The 25,507-nt window shown below is 42.8% G+C and overlaps 1 protein-coding gene across 4 annotated transcripts in view; it reads left to right on the top strand.

The window, feature by feature from the left end:
• NHSL1 (NHS like 1) overlaps positions 1–25,507 on the top strand; it is a 290,075-nt gene that overhangs the window by 46,208 nt on the left and 218,360 nt on the right. For 2 of the 4 annotated variants that reach the window (XM_087865526.1, XM_087865523.1), the window contains exons 2-3: positions 20,209–20,282; positions 22,305–23,561. In XM_087865526.1, the coding sequence (XP_087721652.1) occupies positions 23,279–23,561 (283 nt within the window). In that variant the 5' untranslated portion in view covers positions 20,209–20,282; positions 22,305–23,278. Of the gene's footprint in view, positions 1–20,189; positions 20,283–21,664; positions 23,562–25,507 lie in introns of those variants that run through there. The other 2 variants (XM_087865524.1, XM_087865525.1) reach the window with 2 other exon arrangements.

Raw genomic sequence — 25,507 nt, 5'->3', positions numbered from 1 at the left:
TTTTGTCTTTGACCCATGGATTGTTTATAAGTGTGTTATTTTGTTTTTAAATATTTGAGGATTTGCCAGAGATCTTTCTGTTATTGATTTCTAATTTAATTCTTTTGTGGTCAGAGAACATATTTTGTGTGAATTGAATCCTTTTAAATTAATTGACACTTGTTTTGTGGCCAAAAATATGATCTGTTTTGGTGAATATTCCATGTGCAATTGAAAATATTATGTTTTTTGTTGCTCTTGGGTGAGGTATTCTATAAATGTCAAAGCAAACTGATAGGGCCATTCAATTTTTTTTTTCTTGATTTTCTGTCTACTTGTATTATCAATTTTTGAGAAAGAGATATGGATATCTCTGACTATAATTGTGGATTTGTCTATTTGTCCATGCAGTTCTGTCAGTTTTTGCTTCATATATTGTTGAAACTCTGTTATTAAGAGCATAATCACTTATGATAGCATAGGGCACCTGGCTGGCTCAGTTGGTAGAGCATGTGACTCTTGATCTCAGGGTCATGAGTTCAAGCCACACGTTGGGTGTAGAGACTACTTAAAAGTGAAATCTTAAAAAAAACCCACTTATGATGGCATGTCCTCTAGCTGAATTGATTCCTTTATCATCATAAAAAGACCTTTTATCTTAGTAATACTTAAAAGTATTTTCTTGGGCAACGTAGAATTTGTTCTTGTTTTATTTTCTTAAAATCCAAACTGACAATTTCTGCTTATTTTGGGGGACATTTGGATTATTTTAGTGTAATTATTGACATGCTTGATTTAAGTCTATCATTTTGCTATTAATTTTCCATTTGTTTCATCCATTCTTTGTTTTCTTCTCTCTCTCTCTCTCTTTCCATTTTAAAGTTTAATTGAGCATTACTTCTGTGGTTCTACTTTATCACCTTTATTGGCTTATTAGCTATAATTCTTTGCTTGGTTATTTTTGTGGTTGCTTTGAGGTTTATAGTATGCATTTTTAACTTATCGCAGTCTACCTTCAAGTGATATTGTATCACTTCACATGTTTTAAGTAACTTGTAACAGTGTACTTCCACTCTTCTCCTCCCAGCCTTTATGCTATTGGTATAATACATTTTAATTATACATGTTATTAACTTTACAATGCATTGTCATCATATTTGGTTTTTTTTTGTCATCATATTTGTTTAAACATTCAAATATCATTTAAAAAGATTTAAATAATGAGTGAAAAAAATCATATACTTTACCCATCCAGTTACAATTTCCAGTGTTCTTTATTGCTTTGTTTAGATCCATATTTCCATCTGGTATCATTTTTCTTCTGCCTGAAGGACTTTCTTTAATATTTCCTAAAGTGTGGGTCTGCTGGTGATAAATTCTTTCGGCATTTGTATGTCTCAATAAAATATGAAGTTTGTGGTTAAGATGATTTAGTCTTTGTCCTTAGGATTAGCCGACAATTTATTTATTTATTATAGGTTTGAATGTGGAATATTTATCCATGTTTATATTTGTATTTTTTAGCATAAAAATGTCTTTTTTTTTTCATTGGAAGTTTGTTAGTTTGAGTGCCTACAGTAGGCCAGGCTTTGTTTCTGTCCTAGAGTACAGGGAACAGCAGTTTTTGGCCCTCCTGGAATCTATAATTTGCCAGGGATCTCACAATCAATGCATCTAGTTCTCATTCACCATTTTATTATAATGGTGCCTAGATTGCCCCAAAACATCATTTTCCTTTTAAATCCTGGGAACCTTTTTGGGAAACCTTTATGGAATTATTTTCAACTTTTCTCCATCCCCTTCTTCAAATTTGGAATGTTCAATTGCTATTTTAGAATTCATTTAAACCTCTTTGAAATTTCTAAGATTAGAAGTTCTTGTAGAAAGAACACCAGAAATCCAAAGAAACGTATAGTTTTTGCAACTTTGTGGTATATTGTAGTGACCGTGTAGCACAGTTTTTCTCATCGGAGCCATCAGCTGACAGCTTCTAATTCTCCAAGGAACTCCATTTAGCAGAGCAGCTGTTGGTTTGTTAACCTGACTTTGTGTCAGAAATTCAGTCAGAAGGCGCTAGAGGTCACTTAGCGATGATGATTATTTTGTCAATGCCAATTACCCAGTAATAATTTAAATAAGTGAAAGTAATTTGAAAATATATACTGAGCAAAATTTTTATCTGGTTTGCCTATGGTATCAGAAGTAAATATATAGCTTTGTTTTACATTTGCTCAGCTAACAAATGTAATTGTTAAACATTCTATGAAAATACAAAAGCATCAAGACTAAACATATTATAAACCTTTTTTTAAAATGTTCCATTAAAAATTGATATATATATTTTTAAAGTTCATGTTGTTGATGGATAATGGGTGCCTGTGGGTTAGGGCACAGGGTGAGAGCCTTGACCTCAGGCCTGAGGTCCAGGCTGCAAATACAGAATGGAATAGAATGAGTCCTGGACAAGAGCAAATAGAGTTAAAGATACAGAACTTTGTATGAGAACAGTTCAAAATGGAAAAATGGAATGCGCTTTTCCATGAAGTGGTGAGTTTCATGAGACGTGCTCAGCAGGACATAGGCCATACGCAAAGTCATAGGATATACCTGTATTAAGGAAATGTGATTTCTAAAATCCCTCCCCATTTAAAAATTTTTAAAATTTTACTAGTGCTCTATATTATAGCAAATGGTTCGAAATAACACAAATGTTCAACATCAAGGAAAAGATGACACCAACTATGATTTACATGCCTTTTAGAATATTTAAAGTTACAAATTTACAGTCTCAGTCATTAATGACAAGTTCTACAGTAGTATTTAAAAAAAAAACAAAATGACAAGTTTATATTGATTATAGGGGTATAAAATATGCTTTTTAAGTTTAATTTAAGGAGATAAATAATACTTAAAAATAATAAAAATACTTGAAATAATAAAGATTAATGATAGGGGGATTCTTTAATTTTAAATAACATCTTTTAGAACCTTCGACATTTTGTTTCAAAAGAGAATCTATATATTTTATTTAACAAAATTAGCAGTCAGGGATGAACTAAGGTTTAATTGATTAATCCTCACAACAACCCTAAGAAATATTATTATATGTTAGGTTAAAAAAATAAAAGCAAGGTGCAAAACAGTGACAGAATGCTACTACTATTAACGTGTACAGATATGGACCTGACTTTGCATATGCATCTGGAAGAATAATTCTCTCTCTCTCTCTCTCTCTCTCTCTGTCTCTCTCACACACACATACACATACACACATACACACACACACACACACACGCCTCTGGAGAAGGGAACTGGGGTTCAAAATAAGTTCAATGCCTTTTTGTACTGTGCAATTAAAAAAATTTACATGTATTACTTAAGAATACCATTTAAAAATAACTGGGGTGCCTGGGTGGCTCAGTCGGGTTGTGTCTGGCTTCAGTTCAGGTCATGATCTCTAGAGGCCTGGGATCGAGTCCTGCATTGGGTTCCCTGCACAGCGGGGAGTCTGCTTCTCCCTCTCTCTCTGCCCCTCCCCCCACTCATACTCTCTCTTTCTCAAATCAATAAATAAAACCTTAAAAAAATAATGGTCTATGAGTCTATATTATAGAAAAAAGTCTTTTTTTCTGAATTTGAAGTCCATAAAAAAGGTCCAGTTGCATGACCAGAAGTCAACACTTAAGATGGGCTGAACAAGGCCATAAGGATCATATGAGCAATGCCATAAGGGTCGTATACCCAGGGAAGATCCAGACGAGAATGAAACCAGCCACCAGGTCATGAAAGAGATTAGGACAAAATAAGAAATTTAAGTTAAATGAGAAATCATAAATCAGGAAGGAGAACAATTTCTAGGCCAATGCCATATCAAAAGGTTCTAGCCTTTGGGTGGTCAGACCTAAGATGGTTAAGAAATTCACAACCACCACCAAAGGAGCAGAGGGTCAGAAGGCCTGGGAGTTGGTGTCCGTGCATCGGTTTGTTTAGAAGCAGCAAGCCTTCAGTCCTGTGACTGCTTCCTAATGGTGACCCAGGCACCTCGTATGCACCAAGAACATGTCAGCAGGCATAAACTAACAGACTTGAAAATCTGGGGAGAAGAGTGCTATTTGTTTGAAATCTTTTATTTTTTTAAGATTTTATTGATTATTTTTTTAAAGATTTTGTTTTTAAGTAATCTCTACACCCAATGTGGGGTTGAGCCCACAACCCTGAGATCAAGAGTCACAGGCTCTTCTGACTGAGCCAGCCAGGAGTACCCTCACTAAATCATTATTTTTAAAGATTTTATTTGAAATAGATTGAGAGCAAGAGAGAAAGAGAGCACAAGCAGGGGGCGGAGGGGCAGAGGGAGAGGGAGAAGCAGGCTCCCCACTGAGCAGGGAGCCTGACGATGCGGGACTTAATCCCAGGACCTGGAATCATGACCTGAGCCAAGGGCAGATGCCTCACCACCTGAGCCACCGCTCTCTAAGTCATTTAGTAAGCATACTGACCCTAGGGTTTCTACATTTGTGTTGTAGTTTAGTCCCATCTGGTTTACTCTGTCGTTGGAGGCCTAGCAAACATGTAGACTAACTGGTGTATTAGTTTTCTGTACAGCTGTAATGAAGTACCCCAAAGTGGCTTAAAACAACACGGATTTATTCTCTTCCAGTTCTGGGGGTCCAAAGTCCGAAATCAGTCTTGCTAGGCTAAAGTCAAGGTATCCAGAGGGCTGTGTCCCTTCTGGGGGCTTTCGGGGAATATCCCTTTTCTGCTTTTTTCTACCCATGTTCCTCGGCTTGTGACTGTAGCTCTTCTGTTCTCACATCTCCTTCTCTGACTCTCTTGCGTCCCTCTTTTCCCTTACAAGGACCCTGATGATTACATTGCACCCAGCCAGATAATCCAGAATAATCTCCCTTACATAAATCTAGTGATTATGGCCTTAGTCACCTCTATAAAATACCCTCACTGCAACACCTAGATTAGTGTTTGATGGGATAACTAGGGATTATAGCCTCACCACAAAGCGATCATTCTATTTACCTATTATTTTTCTTTAATATGACCAGGATTTAAATATGTTTACTGAAAAAGAAAAACTATTTTTATTACATGATGAAAAACCCATATCACACTCCAAAAACATAAAATATATGAAAATATTTGTTCAATTCCAGCTCGATACCACTGCCTGCCAAAGGCTGATCCTGTGGCTTGGTTTCATTGTTTACAAAAGGAGAGCACCAAGGGTTAGAGAGATGCTGACAATTTAGCACCAAACTGAACCTTTCTCTTTGATAGGAAAAGGAGGATTGAAAGACTTTCAAAAGAACATGACTTTCTCAATATTTAAGGAAGCATCTGTGTCCCAAATAAAATCCTATGACAGACTGCCAGAGATTCTGTTTCAAACTTTGGGACACATTGGCATAGTGTTTTCAAATCCAGGCTCTTGAGTGAGACAGGCTGAATTTAAATCCAGAATTTTGGGGTGCCTGGCTAGCTCAGTTGGAAGAGCATGCAACTCTTAATCCTTGAGGTCCTGTGTTCAAGCCGCACAATGGGTGTAGAAATTACTTAAAATAAATAAATAAAATTAAAAAAATCCAGAATTTTTCCTCGCTTACTAGCTGCTCACTGTTACACCACCCCTATGAATTCATTTCCTTACCTATAAAATGATAATAAGCCCTCCTTCGCAGTCCTGGTAGTTATTTAAATGACATAATGCACGGATGGCCCATGCGTGTATAGATAAAGGCAAAACACCCAGCACGTGGTATGTGCTTCAAAAATGTCAGTCACTTTTAAAGCAGAAAGGCACTGTCGTTAACTCTGATGTCGGGACACTTTACGGAATTGTTAACTTTCTTCCTCTCTACTTCGAAGTTGAGACACTTGGCCTTGACCCAACCTCTTCACTCTTGAGGTGCAGAAGCATATCACCGAATCTTTCATTTCGACTCTAGAATCGACTCTAGAATTCATGTCTAAGTGACTTTGTGGAAGGGGCTCAGAAGGGGATCCGGGTGGGAGTTGTGGGCAAGGTCACCTGAGCAGCAGCGGCACTCAGTCCTGGCTTGCCATAGTCGTCGTGGTACATCACCAACAGATGCTTAGGGGTGAGCACCTGCTGGGGGTGACAGCCTCGAGAGTACTATGTGAGGTGGCCTTTGTGAGCGTTAGACCGGATGTCTGCAGCTCCCTCCGGGAGGCCATCTGGAAGCTGCAGATCATGTGAAATTGAGCTACTTTATGGCCAAGAGGCACAAGCTACAAGGAATAAAATTGTAACTTGCTAGAATTGTACTCCACATTTCCTCTTGGCTGCCTCTTTGTTTCTTAGTATAATTTGAGATGTTGACTATGGTCCACAAAAATCTAGGTGGTTTGGGTACAGAGCTGTTTTATGAACTACCTTTTTCTTTAACTTCCTTGTGGCCAAGATCAGCAAGCATAGTTTAGGATTTAAACTGCAGAAAGAGTGGGGACACCAGGGTGGCTCAGTTGGTTAAACATCTAACTCTTGATCTCAGCTCAGGTCTTGATCTTAGGGTCATGAGTTCAAGCCTCACACTGGGCTCCATGCTGGACATGGAGCCTACTTAAAAAAACAAAACAAAAAAACTGCAGAAAGAGTGATCTTTGATGAAAGATGCTCATATTTTTAAATGTTCTGATTTGAGAAAACTTTAGTCTCCTTACATGTAATTTTTAATGGTTGATTTTTTTTTCTTAATATACTTTGTTTAGTTGGGGAGATCTGGGGAAGACATTATTTCAACTCTTTATAGACACACACTTTTAAAAAAATTGGTCATCTCTATAAAATCTTAATTGTATATTGAATTATTGCCAAGTTCTCCTAGTTTACTGGGAATTTGGCTAAATTATTAATAGAAGTTAAAACTTAATTCTTTTTTTTTTAAAGATTTTTATTTATTTATTTATTTATTTATTCGACAGAGATGGAGACAGCCAGCGAGAGAGGGAACACAAGCAGGGGGAGTGGGAGAGGAAGAAGCAGGCTCATAGCGGAGGAGCTTTAAAACTTAATTCTTGAAATTACAGTTGGACTTATTTGAATAGAAAGAAGGCCCTATTTTCCAAATTGAATTTCCATATTACTTTATTTTATTTTTCAAGATTTTATTTATTTATTTGAGAGAGAGAGTGAGCAAGAGATAGAGAAGGAGAGCGAGCAGGAGCAGAGGAGGAACAGCAGGCAGAGGGAGAAGCAGACTCCCTGCTGAGCAGGGAGCCTGACTCGGGGCTCAATCCCAGGACTCTGGGATCATGACTTGAGCCACAGGCAGACGCTTAACTGACTGAGCCACCCAGGTGCCCCTTATTTATTTTATTTTTATTTTTTTATAAAGATTTATTTATTTGTTTTAGAGAAAGAGAGAGAAAGAGCACAAGCATGAGGGACAAGGGGAGAAGGAGAGAGACTCTCAAGCAGACCCTGCCCCGAGGGCAGAGCCCTAGACGGGGCGTGATCTCAGGACCTTGAGATCAGGACCTGAGCTGAAAGCAAAGAGTCAGAGGCTTAACTGACTGCAGCACCCAGGTGCCCCATATTATTTTTAAAATAGCCTAATATAAATGACCCAGATAGGCATACATTCTTTCTCAGTCTTATGCAATTCAAACAGTATTTTACAGAAGAGAGCTGGCTTGCTGTAGTTACAGTCTTACTTTGGAGAAAAATAAACTGCTAAATCGCTTTTCATCGAGATGAGGCATAGATGCAGATTTTATGCAGCCCAAAGCTTATGCAATTTTGGAGTCCTTCTTGGAGGAAAAAAAAATACCAAACAATTGACTTTGCCAACTTTACAAAATTATGTGACTCTGTGGATACATTGGTAAGGTCCCCTTACAGGGCTTAGGAAACATCATGTGAAGGGGCCCTGAGGCTTCAGCTTCATTAACTCCATAGTAAAGTCACCTGTGACTAAGATATAGTATTGTGGACATTTCTGAAAATGTTCCAGTTTCCCAAATTAATTAAAAACCTCTTTGGGTTCAATCCTTGGGATGGGCAATAACACAAATAATCAATTACCTGCACAAGATGATGAACTATTCTGTTATTTTTTTTTAAGATCTTATTTATTTATTCGACAGAGACAGCCAGGGAGAGAGGGACAAGCAGGGGGAGTGGGAGAGGAAGAAGCAGGCTCCTAGTGGAGGAGCCTGATGCGGGGCTCGATCCCAGAACTCCGGGATCCTGCCCTGAGCCGAAGGCAGACGCTTAACCGCTGTGCCACCCAGGCGCCCCTGAACTATTCTGTTATTGACAGTGTTCCCTTATCATGTTTATTTATTGAAGCATGATAAAACAATTAAAAATTCTAACATTTTGCATTTTTCAATGGAAATAGCCAGAATTACAAGTAGTCCTTTCATAAGACGTGAGAAAAATGAGAGCAAAGGATTATACATATCTGAAAGCATTTTTTCCCTCAGTGTAGATTTTTCTCCCAGAGACTTACTAAGTAAGAGAATTATGTCTTACTTGTATTTACATAATTACTTTCTCAAAGATTGTTAAATGCATAAATTAGGTTTCACTAGTGGTTGAAAATAAAAAGAAAAAAGAAAAAAGAAGAGTAAATCAAGGAGACTAAACTTAAAGTAACTTTTCCATAACTGGGAAAGATCAATTTTCCTGATCGTGCCTTGCTTAGATCTCCATGATCAAAAAGTAGACAATTTAGATATTTACTGCATGTGGGAAATTTAGATATTTACTGCTTCCTGAAATAAGAAAATAAAGTCCTCAATTTTCCATTGTGACCAGAGGGACTTGGTCTCTGACTTCTTTCTTGTCTGAAGTACACAATTTTAACAGCCTAATGTTTGCTCATGTTTTATTGATTTATTTCTTCCTTCCTCCCTACCTTTCTTCCTTCCTCCCTCCCTCCCCTCCTCCTTCCTTCCTTTCTCTCTTTCTTTCTTTCTTTCTTTCTTTCTTTCTTTCTTTCTTTCTTTCTTTCTTTCTTTTCCTTCCTTCCTTCCTTCCTTCCTTCCTTCCTTCCTTCCTTCCTTCCTTCTTTCCTTCCTTCCTTCCTTCCTTCCTTCCTTCCTTCCTTCCTTCCTTCCCTTCCTTCCTCTTTCTTTCTTTCTTTCTTTCTTTCTTTCTTTCTTTCTTTCTTTCTTCTTTCTTTTCCTTCCTTCCTTCCTTCCTTCCTTCCTTCCTTCCTTCCTTCCTTCCTTCCTCCCTTCCCTTCCCTTCTTTCCCTTTCTTTTCTTTTTTCTTTCTTTCTTTTTCTCTTTCTTTCTTTCTTTCTTTCTTTTTCTTTCTTTTTCTTTCTTTCTTTCATGAAGAATGAAATCATGAAATGGCCAGAAGAGGGAGGAAGTAGAGGAAAGAGGCCAAGAATTAGGATCCTCAGTTAGAAATTGGAGAAGGAATATAATGAGTTTATTGAATAATAAATTCATCTGAGTCCTTTCATCATCTCTTGAAACCATATTTGGAGCATGGGCACTGGATAAGGGAGAGGTCTACTGTTTGGATAAGAGCATTTGGCACACCCAGATGGGGCAGGATGTGCTCAGTCTGGTCAGTCTGGGCGGTGGGGGATCACTGCAGTTGCCAGGGAGGCTCATTGGGTTCAGGTGCCTCCCCTTGATAATGCATAAACAATATTTGTGGCCTTGGAACATTAAAAATAATATGAGGGGTTAACTGGGAATGATGGCACCTGTATTAAAGAATTAATTTATAATTTAAATTTAATGCACACCTTGCCTTTTCAACCAATAAAAAAATACCATGTTTTTAAAACTATGGCCGTGAAAAATAGAGCAGAAGGTTAATAATTGTGGTGATGATATTGGGTGCCAATAGAAGACATATCCTGGCTAGGAGGGCACGGACACTGCCCCTAAATTTGTCTTGAAGTTTCACAGAGACCGAAGTGAAAAGAGAACTATGATCAGTTAAAAATGTCTAATTAACCATGAGAGAAAAAACATTTCTTCTGGGAAGCAAAACTTTCATAACATAAGTTTAGAAAGGAATTTCTCAAGTGAAGCTGTTGTAAACAATATTCATAGCAAACAAAATAACCAGTTTATAAACTGTTTTTTATATTGTCTGTTGATGAAGGCCAGCTGAGTTTTCAAAAACCTGCTGAGTAAAAACAGCTCCGCAGGGAGTAATCCATACCATGGAAAGGACCCAATATGGATTACTAAGCGGTTAAGCAACACGCTAAATATTTAATATGAAGGCAACATGCTAAAAATAATATGTATTAGTATAATACTCGTACTTCCAATTCCTTCTCAATAAGATGTTGGAGAAATTGGCTGAGAAATGGTTCTGATTTAGGTTTTCTTTTTATCTTTGCCCTTGTTCTTTGTAAACATCATGTATTGAATAACTGTAAAGGATTTGTATCTGACTGCTCTGATTGAGATTGAGGATTATTTATTTGCTATGTTTAATTTGCCGCTCTGTTTTCTCTCTGAATAATAGGTACTTCGTTAGTTCTTGCGGTAGTTGCTTCTAGAACAGAAGAATGACACCATGATATCAGGAAGGCATTTGATAGACTTCCAAGACAGCCTCATACACAAGATGGAGGAATATAATTGGGGAGGCAGATTTGTAGCAATTGACCAACTCTATCTCAGAAATGTTGAAAGATAAATGGCTGCCATTCTGGGGGGAGGACATAGGCGTGCTGTGAAGATTAGTCCAGATATTAGAAATGCTGAAGGAAGAGCACATTTGGGTGGGAGGAGATGATGTTTTGGATGTTTGTGTGGGACTGTCAGGTTGAAATATTTTTTTATCAGTTGAGTAAAGTGACTTGGAGGAGGAAGGGGAGAAGGGTGGTGGAGAGATCTAGTTATATAACAAGCATTTATTAATTACTAATTATATAGTAAACAATGTCTAAAGAATGGTGGTATCTTATGTGGGTTTCCTAACAACCATATCAGGATTATTCTACTATGACCTGTGTTTTACGGATGAGGAACTGAGCTATGACAGGTGAACTACACGGCTGGCAAGTGGTAAGAGCTGAGATGTAAACCCCGGTTAAAGATATACGGAGTTGGGCATTAGGCAATAGCTGAAGTCAGAGGCATGGTTGAGTTGCTCGGGGAGTCTCTACGAATTGAGGTACATGAGCTCCTTGAGGAACCGTGTGTTGGCTTTAGTGGCTCAGGAAAATAAAAGTTGCCTTTGCTGTGTATCTACATTTTCTGAAGAATATGGTCATAGCTTTTCACCCCCCAGATTGGGAAAATATGATACAGAATAAGTAAGGAAGAGCATGACAGAAACCTGGAAACTGTTTCAGGAAAGTGGGAATGGTCAATAAGGTGAGAGACCATGTAGGGTCAAAGGGTAAAGCAAGCAGGAAGTGACCTCAGCAGAGCCATTTCAAAGGAAGGAGAGGTGAGAAAGCAGATTGTAGTGGCTTGGTTTGTGGACCTGGGGACTATGAATGCAGACTATTCTAGAAGCTTGACTATGAAGGGAAAGAGAATGGGGGGGGTTGCTAATTATATTGGGAATCAGGTTGAAGGGAAGGGGTATAATCTTTTGATGAGAGAGACTTGAGTGTGTTTTAGAGGCTGAAGTGGCCCTTAAATGGAGAGAGATCAAAGATACAAAAAAGGGGGTAATTGTAGGAGCAAGGTGTTGCAAGATGTAGGAAGGGATGAAATCCTAAGCACAGGCAGATAGGACATCCGCCTGGACATGAGGCAATGATGAGTATAAATACAAGTAAATTTGAAGGTAAAGGAGAATCCTCTATACTCTTTGTCACGAGAAAATAAGGCCCAGATAAGCTAAGTGATTGGTGCAGTGTCTCACAGCCAATTTGGAGCACTTCTGGAGCTAGAATTCACTGCTCTTTCCATGACATCATAGGCTCTTCCAGTGAAAAACTCTCCCCTTCCTTGACTTCCAAGACACTAGGTTCTTTGGGGATTCTCTCAGGCTTATTTGAGGAATTCTTTTCTATTTATTTTTCTGGATCTTCCCCCCCCCCCCCCCATCATTTCAGCATGGTCTTTGCGCCCTGGGAGTGTGATGTAGTTGAACACTTACGGATCTTGGTGCCTTACCTGGTTTCAGACTCTCACTCTATTCTTCCTAGCTTTGTGACCTTGGGCAAGGTGCTTAACTCTACCGAGCCTCTCCGTTGCCTCATGTATAAAGTGGGGATGATAAAACTGAACTTAGATTGTATGAGGATTAAGTGAGGTACTATGAACAAAATGCCTAGCACAATCCCTCATACAGAAGAGGTGCTCAGGAATACAACTCCCTGTGTATTCTGTCTTCTTGGTGAGCTCCCTAGAAACCCAGGCTCTTTGCCTATATGCAGTTTTGAGAAAGTCACTTAATTTGCCAATTCTGTTTTCTCATGTCAAAAATGGAAAAAGTTCTCCTTACTATACAACATTGTTGTTAAGATGAAGATGACTGGAAATCTCTAGGAGGATGGTCAATAAATCTTTGTTGAAACTAAATCTCATCCACTTCCTGAGTTTCACTTAATTACTCCTATGACCTCCTCTCCCAGGCGTATTTTCCAGCCTGTTCTTCTCACTTGAGCACTAAGCTCTTTTCTAACTACTTGTTGAATGTTGCCTGGATCATCTACCAAGGCGTATAGTTACTTCTACTTTTAACTTGTTATTTTCAGAACTCATCTTCGATCTCTTCCTCATCTTAGATAGTTGGCAAGCCCCTTCTCCTGACTGTTACTTTCCCTGGTGGCAGCCATGTCTTCTCCCATTTCTTCTCATTGTGCTGGTCATTTTCTATTTATCCTCTATCCATCACTGCCATGAAGGCTAATTCCTATGCAGCGCCTCTCAGTCTCCCTTGTCAGGTGGCTTTTTGTTGGAAGCCCTTGTTCACAAGAGAGAAAAAGCTTATGTTTTACTAGAAACCATGGTTCCATTAAATTGGAAGCTCAGACTACCCGCTTGGTTATGTGGGGCTCCTCCTGCCACGGGATGTATTGGCTGCTCTCTAAGGAGAAATTTCGTGGTTGATTCACAAAATAGTCAATGGAAAATTGTTGTCCTCAGGACTCAGATCCTGCAGGAATAAAGGTTTGGGTCACCCCAACCAGTGCTGACCATGAGTAAAGAGAACATGGAATGGATGGTAGACGGGACTTGTGATTATCAGCTTTGACCTCAAGACTAGTATAGAGGTGGGTGCATAACTTCTGCTAACGGATTTTGTTCTTTATTCTCCCACTTTCCTGCTACCCTGTATGAAGTTCTGAAGGTAGTTATTATTACAATTTAGGTCTTTCTCAGAATATGACCGAATTGACATCATCCTATGGCTGGCAGTAGCTCAAGGTGTTTCTCACAGGTTGGGGATCAGAGTATTTCCGTCTGAGGGAAGAGCAAAATGGATGCTAAAAGGCAAAACTTGTGGGCTTTTCTGGTCAACCTCCATTTGTGCCCGCTCCTCTCTCCTCACATCTCTTCTCGATCTGTCCTGCCCCAGGACTCTGATCCCTATGCATTACACCTCCCGGGGGCTTCCAGCTGTGTGAAGTACAGTCAAGAGATACAGAAGTGGGAGGGGAGGGGTGTTTCTTCCTCACTTTTTGTCTGCTCCAGTGCTACACTTTGGCAGTGAATACACTTCGTTTTTTATACGTGATCCTCTTCTCCGTGGTGACAGCTCTCACAGTGCTTGGGTAACACTTTCTTCCTCTTGACCCTATTTCCAGGTCAGGTTCTATGGGAAACAAACTCTGATCCTCTGCCTCTAGGAGGTTTCCTGGGGAGCGCTCCTGGGGTTACTACTTGAGATGGGAAAGAGAGGGACACAGGATTGGGCAGAGTGGGCTGGGATGGCTCTGCAGTTAGTTGTTTTGACTTGGGGCAAATGGGCTAGACCTTCATATCTCTGTGTAGATCAGTCAGTGATGTAGTTGCTGGGGGAGGGCATGTCTTTTGGCTAATACCTGTTGGCCACTAGTTCTCCCAACTGCTGCTGGATGAGTTCAGTGCTCCCCTTACACCCTTCAGACTGAAGGGTCCTGATGGCTTCCTACTATCGCTGGTCGTTAGGTGTCTCAGCATCTATTGTTGGCACTCTTAATTTACACACACCTCTGTGCATTGTCTCTTTGTTAAATTTTCTTAATTGAATGATCTGAGTTGATTTGTTTCCTTTCCAGGCTCTAATATAGATAGTAATTTAAAAATCACATGACTATATAAATACAAATTCTCAGATGTTCAAGAAGAAATGAAGTATCCTATAATAGGGAGACCTGATCTGGCTGGGGAAGGGAGGGCAGGTTTTGTCAAGGAAGTGACATTTGAATCAAACTCTGAAGGGCACATGTGATGAGCACTGGGTGTTATACGCAACTGATGAATTATTGAACACTACATCGGAAACTAATGATGTACTATATGTTGGCTAATTGAATTTAAGTTAAAAAATGAGAAAAAAAATCTGAAGGGGGAGCCAAATTAACTATGAAGAAGAGTATATGAGAGAGAAAGAGGGGTAGAGAGGGAGTGGGGGAGGGAGACGGTGGGGGGGGGGCTAGAGAAGTAAGAGAGGGAGGGAGAGAGTGGAAGAGAGGGGAGAGGGAAAGAGACAGAGAATGTACTAACTGAAAAAAACAGGGGCAGGAAATAAAGCTGGAGAAAGACTGGGAAAGCACCCTCTGGGCTTTATGGCCCTCATTAAGGATAATCCTAAAGATAATGAAGAAGTTTTGAAGGTTTTCGAGCTGAGGAGGGACACAGATTTGCATTTGAAAATCTCTCTGGCTAATCGAAGACCAGTGTCATTTTTAACTTGGGGAAAATGACCACTTGCCTGCCTGTGCCCATTAAAAGCAGAAAAGACTTTTTGGTTTCTAGCTAGACAGAAGCTGCTATCACTTGGCAAATCGTACATATAAACTAGAGTAGTTCATGGACAGAATGCTACATGCCACAGTGCCTGGTGTATCTTTTTTACACCATGATAATTTGTTGCTTTTCCCCCCTGCTGGGTAAGATAATACTAACAACATACCAACCATTAGACCTTTAATACAGTAACAATTTGTACTACATATCAAAAAGTTGGGGGGCACCTGGCTGGCTTAGTCGGTGGTGTGTGTGTAATGCTTGATCTTGGGGTTGTGAGTTCAAGCCCCACGTTGGGTGTAGAGATTACTTAAAAAAAAATCTTAAAAAAAAGTTGGAAAATACTATATACTCTATCACAACTCCTTATTTTACTTTCCACTTATTTTTGGAGTCCTTACAAAATATACAAACTTCTACAACTTTGGTCTTAGAATTGACTTAATAGGATTTCTCTTTATTCTCTCTTCAGGTATGTTAATGAAAAAAATGTAACTAGGGAGAGCTAGTCATGATTTCACAATCAGATGTAGCCCAGGACCTCAGGGCTCCTTTCTTGGTTTCTCAGTTCTTGATGACTAGTGAGCAGAGATTAACAGAGTTCCCCTGGCAGAGCCCAATCCGTTGCCTTACTTACCCAGAGAGGTCCAGACCAGGACCTGGGAGTAATGTGCCGTTGTTTTTTTGCCTCTAATAATTTGAGCATGAAGATTCTTTTCATCTAAATAATTAACCTAAAAAGTCTGTTTCTGTCATCTCACTAGGTTGGTGTTATTGATTGAATTTTGTCTCTTAAAAACGTATGTTGAAGTCTTCCTTCCCAGTACCTCAGAATGTGACCTTATTTGGAAGTAGGATATTGGCAGATGAACTAAGTTAAGATGCAGTTTGGGGCGCCTTGGTGGGTCGGTCGGTTGAATGTCTCGCTTTGGGCTCTGGCTTAGGTCATGATCCCAGGGTCCTGGGATAGCCCTCATTGGGCTCCCTGCTTAGTGGGGAGTCGGGGTCTCCTCCTCCCTCTGCCCCACCCCCTCCCCCACATGTGCTCTCTCTCAATCTGCTGTCTCTCTCTCTCTCAAATAAATAAATAAATAAATAAATAAATAAATAAATATCTCTTTAAAAAAAGATGGAGTTTTACTGGAGTAGGGTGGGCCCTTAGTCCAGTAAGACTGACATCCTTATAAGAAGAGGAGAGATACAGATACAGAGACATATGGGAAGAATGTGGCCATGTGAAATTGGAGGCAGAGATTGGAGCGATGCATCCACCTATAAGGCAAGGAACACCAAAGATTGTTGGCAAATAACAGAAACTAGAGGAGGCAAGAAACGATTGTCTTTGACAGGTTTCAGAGGGAACAGGGCTCTGCTGACATCTTGATTTCAGTCTTCTAGCTTCTGGAACAGTGTGACAATAGATTCCTGTTGTTATAAGCCACCCAGTTTGTGGTAATATGTTATGGCAGCCTGAAGAAACTAATATAGTTGGCTTCAGTTTTTATCCTAAGCCCTTGAGGTGAAGCCCTACATCTATTACCATTTAAAGTTCCAGTTATATTTGGTAAAATTTACTGAATACTATAGGAAAAAAATTTATTGAGCACTATAGAAAATATTTTGTTTTAGGGTGGCTCAGTTGGTTAAGTGTCTGACTCTTGATTTTGGCTCAGATCATGGTTTCAGGGTTGTGGGACTGAGTCCAGTGTGGGGCTCCTTGCTGGGCATGGAGTCTGTTTAAGATTCCCTCTCTCCCTCTCCCTCTCCCCTCCCTCGTGCACTCTCCCTCAAAAAAAAAAAAAAAAAAAAAAAAAAAAAAAAAAAGAAAATACTGTTTCAAATGGGATGAGTACTTTATTTCTATTAAAGGTAGACTTTAATTTTTACCTTTTGGATAATTATCAAGAATCCATCAAACTGTGCAGTTTGCTTTTTTTTTGTCATTAAGAACATTTCTTTTTTATTTTTAAATTTAAGTTCAATTAATTAACATATAGTGTATTATTAGTTTCAGAGGTAGAAACATTTCTTTTTTAAATTCACACAATCAACCGTAAGTCATTGTTTGATCTCTGAAATTTCAAATTTGGTGCCCCCTTTCTAGTGATCATGCTCTTGCCTATTTTCCCCTCAACTCCTTTGCAGACACTGAACATTTTCTTGGGCCTTCCCTGGATTGTATGTGAAACTCTCCTGTTGTATTTAGGCTGTTTACTTACTTTTGTCCACCACATTCTTTAATCTACCGCACACTCTGTAGTCAGCCTTTTAGTGCTGACCCTCTCCATTACCTTGAGCCCCCACCTCCAGCTGATGCTCGCATTGTGTTGGCCTGCAGCTGGCGGCTATCTCCGTTCTGGGGTTCTAGAGTGCAGAGGGTAGATCTGTGTACATGGGCCTCATTCCCTACCGAAGCTGTCCGACTTCCCAGAGCCCTCATTCGGTAGTTCCTTTATTCACCACTTGCTGAGTTGCTAAGGAACTCCTCACCACTGCCTCTTTCTTAGATCCACTCCAAATACTATTTTTGCTCTCCTTACTGAGACCTAGGCCGTGTGGCAATTTCCCTTGTACTCTCATCCTTCCATATTCATCTAATTCTTTCCAGAATCTTCAATCCTTTGATCACCTACTACTTCTTCACCTCATAAATTCCTATGTATTCAACTGTAACAGAAAAACCCAACTAATAGGAGTTTAAGCGAGTGTTTTTCAAGCTGTAAAATATATCTGAATCACCAGGGAGCTTGTTGAAATATAGGTTTTCATTTAGTTGGTTTGGGGTGGGCCCTGAGAGTCTGTATTTCTTGCAAACTCCTGGGTGATGGTAATGCTCCTGATGCCCAGGCCATAGGGATTTACACCTTTTGTGCGTATGGAGTCATCCTTCTGGGGTAAGCTCAGTATTTGCATGATAGCTTTGATTCTCCTGGTCTGCCCCTCATGGTCTCAAGATCCTGCTGTAGCTCCAGATGTCCCATTCTCACTTGAGTGCATCCAAAGGCAACAGGTGGGGGTCTGGCCAGAGATGAGAATGAGAGAGCCTTTCTCCCTTCCCCCTCCTCTCCTCAGGGAGGCAAATATGTGTTAAAGCCTCTCAGACAATTCATTGCCTTGGAACTGGATCACACTGGACCAGTCACTGTCAAAACAGAATGGGATAGATGAATTACGACTTATGTCAAGAGGCTGGACATACTGGTAAACAAGGAAGTCCTGTCAGCAGAAAGAGGGAGGATAGCCCAATAGGGTAGGCAGTTTCAGCCATATCTGGTTTTCATCTTGAGGCAAAAAAGAATTTTTTTTAATAATATTGCTTCATCTAACCAGTTTTGGAACTTCTTTTTGGGCAGTTTTCTCTGTGAATGTTCTAGTTTTATCATATGTATATCCTCTCTATTCACATGCCTGAAATCTGACTTTTGTCCTGTCATAAAGCACTGGCTCTTTTGGAAGTTGCCAGGAACCCCTTCCTTGCTTACCTCCATCTGCCTCTGTTGGCCACCTTTTCACTCTTAAGCCCCTCTACCCTTGGAATTGGTGAGTCACCACTCAGATTTCCTTCTCCCCCTCGCCCACCCTTTTCCTTCAATGCTCCTCTCTTCTCCTCCTGCCCCCTGGCTGGGGGCTTGCCCTCACTTGGACCTTAGCTCTCTGCTCATCGTCCCTTATACTCACCTAGTAGCTCCTGGGACATCTCTTCTCATGGATCTAAGTGTCACCTCTCTGGCTCCCAATCCCCGTGTGAATTTCACCCTTGCGTCTTTACCCCCCCTTCAGATACTTCTAACTGCATGTCACACCAAACCTCTTCTCTCCCAAACTGCTTTCTTTTCCCATTTCCCTTTGGTAGGTAGCATTAAATTCCTCTGGGGATAAATTAGCAAAATGTTTTGTTCTGTTCTATTATTTTATGGGATGTTAAATGTAAGTTGTGACTGCTGCAGCAGGAATGACAGATACTGGATACCAAAATGAGTTGTGATTCAGACTAAAATGTGGAAATTTCAAAGTAATTGAGAGGGCTGGTTAGCTTCTCATTCATGCAGAGGGTTCAGGAGTGAGGTGACTGAAGATTGGTGGGGGAGCTTGAGATTTTATTTGGAGAGAGCCGCACTGGGAGTTCTGCCTTCACACTCCCCGCCCCCACCCCTGACTGTGGGCAAGAGCACTGGCATCTCATACCGAACCCAGTGAGGAGGGCTCCCCCAGGACCTCTGAGAGCTTGGCACAGATGGTGGCTACTAGATTTCCACTTGAGGAAGGTACTGCATCCTATGGCAGCAGAGTAAAGGGCTATGCCTGGGATGGGGGGATGATTGTTCTACCTTTTAACCATGAACTTTCTAAAGGTGTGTGAATTTCAGAGACCACAGTTAGAGTCCACAGTAGGAAGTCATTTTAAAAGAGATTCTGCCTGGGGGTGCCTGGGTGGCTCAGTGTTAAGCCTCTGCCTTTCGCTCCGGTCATGATCCCAGGTCCTGGGATCCAGTCCTGGGTGGGGTTCCCTGCTCTGTGGGGAGCCTGCTTCTTCCCTTCCCTCTGCCTGCTGCTCTCCCTGCTTGTGCTCTCTCTTTCTCTGTCAAATGAATAAATAAAATCTTAAAGAGAGAGAGAGAGATTCTGCCTGAAAGGTCTCACTGGAGGGTTGATAGGACCCCAACAACAAGAGTCTTTGTGGAGTAGACTGAAGGAAAACCAAGACTGAGGTAGAATAAGTAGTTCGAGAGAATTCATTGGCTGTATCTCAGGAAGTATGGTCAGACATTGCCAGTACGGGACCACAAAAGTATTCACGGAAAATTCAGCTTCAGATATCCACCAGGCTCAGAGGGTGTGATGCCCTTTTGTCTGAGTGCTGGTCTAGTACAAACGTCCCTGCCCCGCCACTTCTCACTCTGCATATTATTGTTAGCCAGCTGGCCAGGACTGGGTGAGATGGAGCAGCAGCAAAGAAAGTGCCTTGCCCTGACTTCTGCCCTGAGAAAATGCCTGCAGGGAAAGGAGCAAGATTTTAATTACTGAATTGACAGCATGTCTTATCTTTTAGAGTAACAGTAGGGTTTTCTATTACCCAAGAGAACAAGATAGTTGTGGGACTCCTTGAGTTGTCATTCAGTTGAAGAACTGCCCTCCTTGAATGGGACACCAGGCAACAAAACTTACATTATGGGTACTCTCCATGAATCCTACTTATTCCGTGTTCTGGTTACACATAGTTTCAATTCAGCCTCTGCAGCAGTGAAATCATTTGATCAAAAAAATTCTATTCATATTACCCCAGGATTACAAATTTACAAACATGTCCTTGGCTCCTCTTACATTAGTTTATGTGGTTACTGTATTTCTTTTCAGGCTAAGAAGCAGTCTCAAGGGATGAGGATGAATGCACAAGGAACAACGCTTAGCCACAAAAGACTGTTGAAGCAGTAAGTACATGTTATACATGAGAGACAACATGTAACTAGACTATATAAGGCCTATTACATCTTAATAAAAAAAGACAATAATCCAATTTAAAAATGGGCAAAGGATCTCAACAGCCACTTCTCCAGACATATGTTATCTTCTTCCAAAAGAAGATAAACAAGTGGCCAATAAGCACATGAAAGATGCTCAAAATCATTAGCTCTCAGGGAATATAAATCAAAACCACAATGAGATACCACCTCACAACCATTAGGGTGGCGATAATAGCAAAGACAGATAATGACAAGTATTGGTCAGGATGCAGAGAAGGTGGAACCCTCAGACGTTGCTGGTGGGAATGTAAAATGGTGCAGCTGCTTTGGAAACTGGTCTGGCAGTTCTTCAGAAAGTTAAACATAGTTACCATATGATACAGCAACTCTAGTCCTAGGTGTATATTCAACAGAACTGAAAGCATATCCACACAAAAACTTATACATGAATGTTCACAGCAGCAGTATTCATAATGGCCAAAAAGTGGAAACCCAAATGTCCATCAATGGATGAATGAATCAACAAAATGTGGAATATCCATACAATGGAATCCATCCATAAAAAGAACTGAAGTTCTGATATATGGTACAACATGGATGAACCTTAAGGACATATGCTAAGTAAAAGAAGACAGATACAATGAGGCACGTATTACATTATTTCCTTTATATAAAAAGTCCAGAAGAGGCAGATATACAGAAACAAAGATGAGTGAGTACTAAAGAGAACTGTTTGGGGTAGTAGGGAGGATGAGGGGGTGAATAAAATGTTATAAATTTGCTTGTGGTGGTGTTTACATAACACTGTGAATATATTTTAAAAACACAGAGTTGGGACACCTGGGTGGCTCAGTCAGTTAGGTGTCTGTCTTTGGCTCGGGTCATGATCCCAGGGTCCTGGGACTGAGCCCCACATTGGGCTCCATGCTCAGCGGGGAGCTTGCTTCTCCCTCTCCTGCTTTCCCTGCTTGTGCTCTCTTGCTCTGTTAAAGAAATTAAAAACAAAAAACAAAAAACAAAAAAAACCACACCAGTTGTACACTTTAAATAGGTGAATTGTATGGTATATAAATTTGAAATGTCATTTATGGTCCATTAGACTGGGAGCCTCATGATGGCAGGGATGGAGCCAGCTGTGCACATTACCTTATGTCTCTAGCCAATGCCTCAACAGGCACTCAACAAATACTTCCTGAGGAGACAGCACACTTTTATGCTATACCGGACGTTTATACAGTGCTTCATAAATTCCAACGCATTTTTTTTTTTTTCACTGAGAGCAGCAGTCCCCTTGTGCCTCATGACAACTCCGAAGGTGGTCAGAGTAGGTGAATATGTGACTGTTATTCGCTCATATTATGAAAAATGATCTGCTGTACAACAGGGGAAAGATCCCAAAACATTTCTGTCTACTAAATTTTATCTCAAGATGCTGTCTCTCAGGCCTGTTTGTCTTGCATTTCTTGTGTCTCCCGGAGAGAAGAATGCATTTCATAGTACAACCAGCACAGCTCTGATAGACTGGTTCCCAAACTGCAACCCAACAGCACAGCAATTCGGGTCACTTGTGGGGCAGAATCCAAAGAACCGAGATTCCTTTTTGGCGCATAGTGATGAGACCAGTAGGATTTTAGCTTTGGGATCTTGGACTCAGTCTTCTCAAATACTTCTAACCGTAAGGTTTGAGTCGGTCCCACAACCATCATGTCAATAGTAATTAATTTATAAGCACCTTCCGGGCTTAATTCAGGTTTCTAGGTTCTGGTCCCCTTCTCCCACTCCCCATTCCCCCCAAACCCATGGTTGGAAGAAACTCAAATTCCACCAGAGCCTTCCCAGTTGGAGGAACAGGAGCCACCTTGCTAAGAAAAACTCACTTGAAAGCCCCTCAGGAAAGAGGTCCTCCGAGGTTTTATCAATTGGGACGTGGACTCCTAGTTACCTACAGAACCCCTGGCCACTGTGCTATTTCACGATGTTCTCCTTTAGGGCCACCCAAGCGGCCAGAAGCCTTGGCCGACTTCCAAGGTGGGGCTGGGAGACCCTCAGAGGCCCCGGGGCGTTTCCAGAGCGGCGGGGCGCGCTCGACTCACGGCCGCCGCGGGCAGGAGCGCAGGTGAGCAGCCAAGCGGGGTTCGCCGCGCAGTCCCCGGCGCCTCCGCCTCCGCGGCGCCCGCGCTGCGCTCCACCCCTCTCCGCGCCGGGCCCCGGGGGCGGGCGATGGCTCGACCCAAACACCCGTGGGCTTTGGAGGGAAGTGGGGCGGCGACGTGGGAGCCCCCGGACTGCGCGGCCGTGCCCGCTGCAGCCCGCAGCGCGGAGACGCGGGGCCGCCAGCTCCCCTCAGGCGCTGGGCGCGGCGGCCGCGAGAGCCGCAGGTGGTTCCCCGGGCCGGCCCTTTTCTCCTCCCCCTTTCCTTTCTTTCGCCTCCCCTCCCTCTCGCCCGGTGTCGGCGGCACTTCCCCCGCTTCCTCCTCCCTCTCCAATCGGGAGGGAGGGAAGGAGCCGGCGGCTCTTTCCTGCCTCCCTGCAAACTTGAGCGGGACTCCCGTCTCCACTCGCCACCGCGGCCACCGCGGCCACCGCGCCCCGCGCCCGGGAGCTGCTCCTCGAACTTCCTCTCGCCGCGCGGCCCGGGCACCCCGGCGGTGGGAGGACGCCGCTAGGCGCCAGGCAGCCGCGGCTCCGACCCTCCGGAGCCCTTCCCCGCGGCTGCCCGGGCTCCTCTGCCTCGCCGCCCGGCCGCCCGCGCGTCCGTCGGTCCGTCCTTCCTGCCCGCCTCGCCTCCTCCCCGCGGCAGGAGCCACCAGGCTGCCCCACGGCGCCCCGCCGCTGCCCGGACTTTCCTTTGTGTTGGATGCGCACTCGCGCCCCGCGCCGACGAGGGGCGGACTGAGGGCTGCGCTCGCCCCGGGCGGCCCGCCGCGCCGCGAGCCCGCGCCTCCGCCCCTCCGCCCCCCGCCATGCCCTTCCACCAGAGGACCGTGGAGCCCGCGCGGCTGCGCCGGCCCGAGGCGGCCGGGGCCGCGGGCGCGCCGCTCTTCCGCTCACTGGAGCAGGTCAGCTCGCACGCCCTGGTCTGCCTGCTGGCACAGCTCGCCGACCTGTCGCGCTGCGCGGGGGACATCTTCGGCGAGCTCGAGGGCCAGGCGGCCGCGCTGGGCCACCGCACCGCCGCGCTGCACCGCCGCCTCGACGCCCTGCACGCCGCCGCCGCGCGCCTCGACCACCGCCGAGTGAAAATCCGTGAGTGGCCGGCGGGTCGGGGGAGGGGAACGAGGCGGGGAGGTGCCGGGCCAGCTGCTCCCTCCCGCCCCCTGGCGGTCCCCGGTCGGCTCTCGGGCCGCCGCGCGGAGCCCCGGACCCCCAAGACCCTGCGAGTGTGGGCTTCTCGGGTGGGCACGGCCTGATCCGGGCCGGGGCAGCGGTGCAGGTGTCACGGGGCGCGGCGCTCTTCGATTCTCGGATTTTGGGAGGTTCTTGGCCGCCTGGGACGAGTGGGCGCGTAGTGTGGGAATTGGGCTGGCCTGTCCCACTGTCCGGTCCTTCTCTCTGTCTGTGTGGGAGGCTGAGAGGAGACCCGGGGGCGCTGTAGACAGAGGAGGAGCCAAGGTCGTGGGAAAGGGTCATGGGAAGGTAGCCTATTCAAAAAGCCAGGGTATGATATAGGTATGGATATAGAATGATTACAGTTCTTGAGACTCCGGCAGGATCTGTAAAAATCTCTGGGGATCTCAGCGAGCTTTGGGGCTGCTTGTCACCTCTCTCTCTACCGCGTTTGGCGCTCTTACCTGCAAACAAAAGTATGCAGACTTTTAGTTAGGGTGTGTGTGTGTGAGGTGTGTGTGTGTGTGTGTGCACGCGCCCGCGCTATTTTGCTTTCGAACCCCCGAGCTCTTTCTGATTCACAGGACCTTGACCTTGAGCTCAGACTTTGAATCCCATTCATCTTTGTCTGACCTCGTCCAACCCTGAAAATCAAGTCTATGTCCTGACATAGTGATCTCCCCAGCACCCATTTCATTTCAGCAGCCTAACTATCTCCAGTGAATGAAGTAACTGGAATTTCCTGCTGGCCCAAAGCAGAGAAACTTTCGGTATGATGTTTGTGTGGTTTCTCCCCTTTTAGTACATGGACGTGGTCATAATTCTAAGTGTAAAGAATAAATTGGAGATGGTTGATGGATTGCAGGGTGTGAGGGGAGGTATTGGTGAACACACGCCTAGATTTCCGCAGCTCTGAGTGAAATGCTATCTCTCTTACAATCACTTCCTATACAGTCTCAAGTAGCTGGTTTTCAATTTTTTTCTCTTGCTAGAAAAACTTAGTTATATTTTTAATTACCTTAAAACCGGAAGTGTTCGAGTTTTCAGTACATTAATACTGGTGAGATTGCTTGTTGTAATACATCTTTCTCCAAGTTGTGAAGTTATCATGTGATGACTTTACATCTCTTTCATTGTGTTGTCAACAGATCCTCCTAAATTGTGGACAGTTCCCAACTGGGGAGAGCTTACTCCTCTCCCCGCAAAAAACGAGAGGGGAAAACAATCAAGGTGGTCTCATAACGTTGTTGGACAGAATATATCTATTGATTGTGAATAATGACCTTATGCATCAGGGTATACTGTCCTAGTGGAATGTCACAGTCCTCTCGGCGATGCCTCATTGCTTCTGTGGCTTTTTTGTGTGGAGTGACTGTGTGGGTGAACGAGAATTCCACCCTTGAGGAATGATGTGATGAGGCAGATCTGACTGGTAGGTGAACTGATCTGTGGGAATTAAAAAACAAGAAAAACCTCCGTGAAGGTGAAGAACCCCTTCTTTTGCCAGTTTTGTTTTGCATTTAAGCAAAACAAAGTTCTCTCTTTGTGTGGCTATGCATGAAATTAATGTCCAAAGCCAAAACTGCCCAAATGCCCTAAATTAACTAAAATTGTCATAGTGACTGATATAACTCTTTTTAAAACTTAACAAGTTTGTTTGAACCTTAAATAGCTTTGATTTTATACCAGAAAACCTGGCTCATCATTTTTTTTTTTTTATGATTGAGAAAGAAGGCTTTTATTGAACGTAATTATGTGTGAGAGTGGAAGCGCACGTAGAGAGAAGGAAGCCAAACTGTAAACACATTAGTTTTTGTGGTTTTTCACCTTCATGCACTTAATGCTTTTATTGCTAAAAAGCAATG

This window comes from Ursus americanus, chromosome 11, assembly GCF_024610735.1.
Source record: "Ursus americanus isolate L20-20 chromosome 11, mUrsAme1.1.p, whole genome shotgun sequence".
NCBI lineage: Eukaryota > Metazoa > Chordata > Mammalia > Carnivora > Ursidae > Ursus > Ursus americanus.
This window is presented reverse-complemented; position numbering and strand designations above follow the sequence as displayed.